General features: G+C 35.3%; 1 protein-coding gene across 1 annotated transcript in view; it reads left to right on the top strand.

Moving 5' to 3' along the window:
- LOC106457545 (dual oxidase-like) overlaps positions 1-9,068 on the top strand; it is a 93,109-nt gene that overhangs the window by 19,590 nt on the left and 64,451 nt on the right. The window contains exons 2-3 of the mRNA XM_013916977.1: positions 556-717; positions 4,494-4,681. Of these exons, the coding sequence (XP_013772431.1) occupies positions 556-717; positions 4,494-4,681 (350 nt within the window). The remainder of the gene's footprint in view (positions 1-555; positions 718-4,493; positions 4,682-9,068) is intronic.

Below are 9,068 nucleotides of genomic sequence, written 5' to 3'. Positions count from 1 at the left end.
AATATTTGTATATAGAATGTCTAGGATAGAGATACGGAATGTGGTTATTGCAAATTTCTTATGGCTGATATTTACTGGAAATACGAGACTACATTGATTTAGTTTTATTGATAATATTGATTTATCTGTTGGATAGGATATTCAGACACATTGCTATATAGAAACCAACGTTTTGCACTAACAACTTTGATCCAAATACAGAGTCAACAGTAGACAACATTTCTGCCCCTAGATTTTCGTGCTAATCAAGCATTCAAGTTTTTGTTATTCTCGTTCTAGGAATTACTTATTACTTCTTTTTCACATCCCGTCTTACCTACACAACTTATACTTTAATGCGTTGTTCATCTTTAATAGATAAAATTTTATAAATTCATCATATTACATTAAAACTATTATTCGTTTTCTAATCTAAACCTTTGGACTACTAATGAACGTCAATGTTCGATATTCAATGTCTATTAAGTTTCAAATGTGTTGCTTAAATGATTATAAAAAAACAGAGAGAGAAGAGTGTTTATTAAATCATCTCTTATTTTTTCTTCTTTTTTTTAGAGAGTCAACTTGTCCGCAAAACGCCGCCTTCTTACTCTGACGGAGTGTATATGATAGCCGGCAGAGATAGACCTAGTCCTCGAGCGGTCAGCCAGTCGGTGTTCAAGGGTGATGATGGTATTCCATCTGAGCGCAATCTAACAGCTTTGTTTTCTTTTTTCGGTAAGAGATGCGAGCAAACAAAATTTACTTCATTTGTTTATTCATTCCATCTTAGCCTTAAAATTTTACACAGATCACATTTCTAATGAATTATTTAGGCAGGGATGTACGGTCAACAAACTGGACATTGGCATGGACGTACGGTCAACAAACTAATATGATTTTTCACTGGAGGAAATTCAATTATCAAGGTTCTGTCTGAATAATACTTCATACATATTTCGATTGGCATTGACTTTTGAATTATGATAATCAATATATTTTGGAAGAAGCTCGTGATTGGCCTTCATGGACATTTTGATGTACATCTAATTTAGAGTTATTGTTGAAAAAAGAAAGAAAGGGGATAGACAGGGACGTAGCTGGGCCTTTAACTAAGTACAACCAAAATGAGATCTTGAGGGTCCTTTTTTCGAGCGGGAAAAACCTACATTCAGAATGTCGCACGCAGTTTACAGGGCAGTGTATAGTTTCATTGTGTTATTCTTTTTTTCACATTTTTGTTTCAAAATTATCCGTGGCGAATTACAGCCCATATTGATTTATAGTTTAAAAAAATGAAATGAGTATGTAACCATCTGCGATTTTGTGTAAAGATGGCTCCGTCCCTGATAGTTAATAAACAATGAAATAGTTATATCGTAATATTCATTATCAATATTTTGGGGTTTGTTTGGTTGTTTGTTAAGAATTTCACGCAAAGCTACACGAGGGCTATCTGTGCTAGGCGTCCCTAATTTAGCAGTGAAAGACTAGAGGCAAGGCAGCTAGTCATCATCACCCCCCCCTCCCCAACTCTTGGGCTACTCTTTTACCAACGAATAGTAAGATTAACCGTCACATTATAATGCCCCCACGGCTGAAAGAGCGTGCATGTATGGTGGGACGGGGATTCGAACCCGCGACCCGCAGATTGCGAGTCGAGCGCCCTAACCACCTGGTCATGCCGGGCCAGGTTCGGGGGTTTATTGTTTTTAAGCCCAAAACTTCACAAAGGGCTATCTGTTTCGCATTCATCACGAATTTTAGTGTCATAAGCTCCTAAGTTTTCTGCTGAGTAGTTGGGGGTCTTATAGTTGATAGAAAACGACAACAACGGTGCGAACTTTATCATGACTATTCAAGAGGCCAGAATTCAAAATAAACGTTATGAAATATCTTACTTCACGTTCGAAATACAAAATGATGATGATGCACAGAATCACTGTAAACTTAAAATTATGTGCTTTTTAAGATATAAAACATAATTTAAAAATTTTTGTTTGTTTGTAGTTAAGCACAAAACTACACAATGGGCTATCTGTGCTCTATCCACCACAGGTATCGAAACCCGGTTTCTAGCGGTATAAGACCGCAGACATACCTCTTTGCCACTGGGGGGGTTGCAATTTTAAAGTTACAAATATTTCTAATCTAAAACATAAATTATATAAGAAACGCATATAAACGGCTTTTATTTGTTTTCAGTTTCAAAATTCACGAAAAGTTAGTATTTCCGCGTACGGGTCTTATCACCGAAACGGGGAGAGAGAGAGGAAATCCTGGAGTATAGTATGTATTTGATTTAAACGGGAAAGGATATGTAAATTGTTTTGTGTGTTTGCAATATGAGGGGTGTCCGAAAGATTCGTGGCCCGAACTATAAAGAAAAGAGACACTGTTTCAAATATGATATATTTTTCAACATAATCTCCTCCTGAGTCTATACACTTACACCAGCAGCGCTCTAAGTCCTATATACCCTTCTGAAAGAACTCTTATTTTTGGTTCTCAATCCATTATTGGATGGTATGTACGAGATTATATTCACTCTGAAATCTTCGACCTTTCAGAAGGATTTTAAGGTTAGGGGAAAAAAGTCACTTAGAACTAAATCCGATGAAAAAGGGGGTTATTGAATAATCCGAAGCCAGCATCATGGATAGTGCTCAAAGCAACAGGCAATTTTTGAGTAGTGGCATTGTATTGATGGAAGAGCACACCTTTTTTTTTTAGCAATCTTATGCTCTTGCTTCGATTTATTGACGAATATTGCTGATTAAAGATGTATAGTAATTTCCTGTAATGGTTTGCCCCCTTTCCAAATAATTAACTACTAAAACACCCTTGGTACCGCCAAGAGTGTTGTAACTTGAATTTATTTGGGAGGGGGGTGAACTTGGGTATTTCCATTGCAAACTTTGGATTTTTGTCTCTGGGTCGAAGTGGTGCAACTATGTTTCATTCATAGTTGCGATTCTATTGAAATCTTTGGAATAGGTGTTGGCTTTCAACAACTCGGATTAGTTTCTGCTCAGATGACAACATCTTTGGAACTCATCTGGCACTAACTTTACTCATGCCAAAACTTTCACTTAAAATGCTTGTTACAGTACTTTTAACGATTCCAATTTCCCAAAGTAATTCTTCTATCGTATATAACCAGATCATGAATTTTACCAACAGTTTTTGTTTTGGTCGATGTCGAGTTCCGACCTGACTTCGGATTATCTTCACATGATCAGTATGCCGGAGCACCTTCTCCCAATGTTGTTTCCATATCTTGATGTATTTCTTGCGGTGTCAGTTATTTAGCAAAATATTTGATCACGGCACGATCATCTTCATGAAGTTTAACACTGCTCACTTCTTTCGAAAATCCGCAAAAAAAAAATAAGCTCAATAGGTTGTATGTTATGTGTTGTTTACACATGGATAGGTTCAAACTTAATATTTATCAGAAAAAATAGCACATTTCAGTTTTATTTAGATCGGGCCACGAACTTTTCGGATAACCTTATATATATATTGTAAATGTAATTTTATTAGTAAATATGTTCAGTCAGTGAAGAAAAGCGAGAAGCTACGAAGCTAACATCTAATACTATAAAACAAGGTATCTGCCTGTCTGTCTCTCGGTCACGCAATGATGTCATAACAACTTATTACCTAATTTAAGTAGTTTGGCTTCCTGCAAATAGAAGCGAGTAGTCTACGATTGATCGAAAATTAAAGATATATTTGGACTTTAAAAAATTCCATCTTTTTCGGAATTTGAAAACGTATCTTTGTTAAATCGTCGAGTTACGCCAGAAAGGGCGTAAATATACTTTAGTAGACATTTTATACAACATATTAAAAGCTTATCAAAGTTTTTCAAAAGGTCTAACGTTAAGTCGTACAACAATATTAGAAGATTATTTATTGATAGTATTAAGTGCGGTAAGGTTTAGCTCAAATTGAATTAAAGCAAAAAACGTACACAAGTTACAGTGTTAATTTATCTTTTTATCGAATATAGGCCGTACTTAATAAAGGCTTAACTAATGTTAGGGCTAAGACTAGTGGACTTATAAATTTCAGTATCTGCGATTAGAAATATTTTGTATTACTCTAGAAATCCTGTATTTAAAGAAGTACTGTTGCAATATAGATACTACTTTGGCCACAAATGTTTTACGAGTCTCTGTTAGTATATAATATTACTAAGTGTATGGTAACTTAAGTTTGATTTGGTTTGAATTTCACGCAAAGCTAAACGAAAGTAACTTAAGAGACTTAACATTATTATTTCAATTAATCAAGAAACCGTAACATCCACTTAATGGAGAATGATATGAACACAGTAGATGTGTAGGATGGTTTATGAATGGTTGAGATAAGTTGTATTGTGATATATTAAGAATTGAATAATCACACAACTGTTTAAAAAGCAATCTAAAAAATGACATAAAAAGATCTTTGTCATATGTAAAAATGCTTTTGACTTTTCTCAAACTGATTAAATTTAACCATAGGTCAAGTCGTCTCTTCGGAAATTTTGATGGCTGGTGAACCAGGTTGTCCGATCGAGTTTCACAAGATTAAGATCGATAAGTGTGACGACATGTACGACAAGGAATGTCAAGGAGGAAGATATATGCCTTTCCATCGGGCTCTTTACGACTCCAAGACCGGCCAATCACCGAATAGCCCAAGAGAACAGGTAAATGTTTAAGTTTTTCAACTTTATTTTACAGTCACTGTTCTCAGAGGAATGTTTTCTGCTCGAATTCTGGGATAGGCCTGTATAGATTGAATAAATATCTTAGCAAAGGTTTGAAAATTTTTGGCTTCCTTTGCTTTATGCAGTTAAAACTATTTATGAAAATTAGTACAGAGTTGAACATTTTCAATGAATGCCCGAGTAACTTAACTTACAAGGCAATTCACACTGAACTCACACGGCACCAGATTAAAGTCGTATTTTTCCAAGGCTTTTGGTAGAATGTACTAGAGTTCGCAGGAGGACTCACTTGAGAGTAAATACACGAAGGTTGGCCATTTTCTAAATATTTTGTTTCACAGTGAGGCTAATACAACGATAACTGTTTTCTATAATACCGTTATTTATCCATTTTATTATTAACTACTTATTACTATTTATTGGATAGATAGACGGAGGTTGTTTAATATTTTCAACCAGAACAGCACTTTATGCGACACGTGAACTAAACGGCTAAAGGTTCGGGCCTAATCGTCGCGACTTTAACACTGCTGACCAAAGGGAAGACAACCAGTTAGCAGCTTCGACTGCCTACACCTTTACTCCTAACTGCAGTCTTATAACCCCCAAAAAACGGGTTTCGATAGTAGGTAGTGGGCACACCACAGATAGCCCATTGTTTATCTTTGCGGTAGCTTCTGGTTTCTGGTAGCATCAGTTTCGGATGATTGATTATCCCATTAATTCAATTACATCATAACTCGCAAACATTTGTGAATTCTGATGACAGGTGTTGTTGACGCACCTAAAAATTGTGTACTTCAAAGGGATTTTTTTGTAAGATTTCAGGACTGTTTTAAACAATTTTATTACAGTATGGTCAAATGTCTAAAGGTACTTTAGTAATTACAGCTTGGAACTGACATTTGCTATAAAAGGCCACAAGTTTTATAACAAATAGATATGATAATTTTCGCAGAAACACGTTAATGCACTCCGTGAAAATTGTTTCTCAGAATATAGGCGGAACCTACATTATTTAACGCCAAATGTGTCGCTCGTTTTTTATACTATATCCAAAGGGTTTACGAGCTTAGCAAGTTAACCTAACAGCATGGCACGAGTAAGAACTTTAACCTGAATACAAATGTGAAGTTCTCGTCTTGTCACAACTACACACTTCTGCGACAGTAACACTGTTGCTTAAACTTTTTTCTTTGTACTGGTCAAAATATGCGTACAAGTAGAGCAGAAATGTTTAAACTGACAATTCGTCTATCCTGTATAAAAGTAGAATTTGCGTAGAAACTAGTGATAAACAATCCCCGACGTTCCTCATAAAAATAGAGGAAAAACTAGTTTTTTTTTAAGAACCATAAATTAAGTGATATTCTTTTTAATGATAACACTGCATTTTTATGCCTAACAAACGTTATAGTCACATTTGACTGCAAGTTTTTAGCAAAACGCGACAAATTGGCTGAATGATTGTTGTGAGGCCTAAATATCTCAATGTCTCACCAGTTTGTACATTTTATAACAATGCAGAGCATTTTATTTGTATTGGAATATTTACTATTTCTTGAGGCAAAACATTACTTCTATGCATAAGTTTGTTTATTTGTAGTTAAGCACAAAGCTACACAATGGGTTATCTGTGCTGTGCCCACCATGGGTATCGAACCCGATTTCTAGCGTTCTATGTCTTGAGATTTACCCCTGTGCCACTGATAATGATAAAGTTTCACTCAGGTTCTAGGAATGAATAAGATGCCGAACTAAGCTACAAATACGATAGCGAGAGTTTGAGAGAGGTGTATTGTTTATCATTTCCACGGTTTGCAATATTTCCTCTTCATTTGTTTTCTTCCTAAACGTGTAAATTGAATTTTGTAATATTAAAATGATTTTGAATATGCAAGTCAGAAAGTCACGTGACAACTCCAGACAATATAAAATCACTGTGTAACGGTATGTAAGAGAACTGCATTTTGCTATTTTTTTGTCGTTACGTAGATCTTATGATGAGACTGAAAATTTATAGCTTTTTGGAAAAAAGGTTTTCAGATCGGAGATTAGGGATTTCCAAGACTTGGAGATTCCTTGCACTTAACGGTATTGAGAAATAAGGAATAATGATCAACTTGGGGCACCAGGATCATCCAGAAAGGGATCCGCAACAAGTTGTATCCCAATAATGGTAAGCAAAGTGCGGGGTCCTGTAACAGGTGAGAATCTGAGAATCCACGAACACGATTCTTAATGACAAAAACCAGCCACGTGTTCCAGACAACAGTATGCACCATAATTAAGAAGGATTTTTGTCTGGAAAAGCGACACAAGTCATATGTACACAAACTGTTTTCACTATATATATCAGTTCAACAATCGCACAAACGGGTAATCAGAAAAAGATCACTGAAACCTGTGGAGGGAAACATTGATGGAAATATCTTTTTTTTTTGCAGTTTATAACTAAACTTTATAGTGAATATAACGAAAGAGATAGCTTAAATAAAATACCCATTAAATGATGTAAAAAAACATTAAAAAATACTCATCAGTTCATACAAATGTAAACCACATTATTTTAGTAAATTATTTCTAATTGGGCGAATATTTATTAATTTTACATTCCGTATTCAACCTCGCAAACCTAGTATTTTCAACAATATGCATAGGTAGTATGCTGTAAAATAATCTTTGCTAAAATATTTCTCATTAAAAAATGTTTGAACAAGAACAAGTAAAACTATATATAGATGTTTTCTGAACATTCCTTTTTAGTGTCAGTGATCAGGTAATTTATTCCGGTCAGGAAAGACTGTTGATATCATGAAATGGTTGGTTATTGTTGGCAATGAAATGTAACTTGATAGTTTATTTTTGTTGTAACAACAAGTTTGTTTACTTTGTTGTGGTTAACGTTATTCATAAAGATATGTTGTCACAACAGATAACTTAAATCTACATTTGAGCTGGGCGTGACCCAAGGATTAGCATGCTCGGACTGTGAATTCGAGGGTTCATGGTCTGCGATTCGTTGTCGCAGAAACACGCTCCGCACTTTGGGGCCGTGGATGCGTTATAAAAGTTACAATGAAATTTAGCCATTTGGTCAGACAATAGTAACCCAAGAACTGCCGGTGGGTGCTACTGACTGGTTGCCTTCACTCCAATGATTGCCTTTATGTTACTCTGTGCAAAAATTGTGAACCAAATTCAATCGTCAAGGCTCTCTTCTGCACCTTCAAATCACTTGTATATTCGTATTTTATCATTTCAAATTTCATTATTATCATGGTTTATATCTTCATGCGATAAATGGAACACAATTAGTTGTATGGACATATGAAAAATTGATACAGCTAACTGTGTTACGTTTATTCAAGAAAGAAATGAGGCTTGTCGTGGTTATTTAATTTCACGTACAGTATATACAAGCTCACTTGAAACAATTAAACGAACTTTCTAATCGACGAAATTTTACAACGATGAAGTACTAAACACTTAAAGTTAAGGAATATTGTGGAAAAGACGCAGTAAGGTAAAAAGAAAGATTATATGAAGAATTTGGTAAAGAGTGCAGAGAGAAATAATATGGAAATTTATCACTACGTTATTATTAAGATTTGTGTTTAAAATACTTTAAGGTTTCCACTAACACCTTTTTTCTTTCAACTTATAATATTGTTGTATCAATTCATAATCATCACACACACACGGCGACTGGATACAGGATTTTGAAAATCCTAGAGAGTGTGTCTTGGGTATTGGTATTTTTGAACTTGAACAGCGCCTTATGCACGCATGGTCTAAACGGTTAGTACAACCCTAAGGTTCAGGTACAACCGTCACGTATTTTGAGCTTTTACTGGAGGAAAGGCAGCTAGTCAACAACACCCGATACCACAAAGGCTTTGACTGGCTTTGAATTGATTAATGGTATTGACTGTCATTCTTATAACGTACCCAAAACTGAAATTGTGAAGCTTTTTGAGCGGAATCGCTTGGCAAGCATTGAACCTCTTGATACGCAGTCCAACACATTAAACACTAGGCCACATTCGGCCGAGAGTGTCTCGGATTTTACGAGAAGGAAAAAGCTTATATTTTACTGCTAATTTGTACAGTTTGTTCGAGAAATGTTTAATACATGGTTCGTGGCACATCCGAAGTTGTGCAGGGCTATTCTTTGTTGTAGTAAACACCAATCGCTGAGTCTGTAAGTTTCTTTGTTTCAAACGTTTCATGCCATATCTGGAGCGGCTAACGTTTTGAAATATAAAATAGAAGTAATAAAATAAACTAGTGATTAAACTTCTTAATATATATATTATATATTTGTATAACTAGCGAACACGTGGGCCATATTTACAGGGCCGCT

The sequence above is a fragment of the Limulus polyphemus genome, unplaced genomic scaffold, assembly GCF_000517525.1.
Source record: "Limulus polyphemus unplaced genomic scaffold, Limulus_polyphemus-2.1.2 Scaffold344, whole genome shotgun sequence".
Taxonomy (NCBI): domain Eukaryota; kingdom Metazoa; phylum Arthropoda; class Merostomata; order Xiphosura; family Limulidae; genus Limulus; species Limulus polyphemus.
Note: the sequence above shows the minus strand (reverse complement) of the source record. Positions and strands in the feature narration are given on the sequence as shown.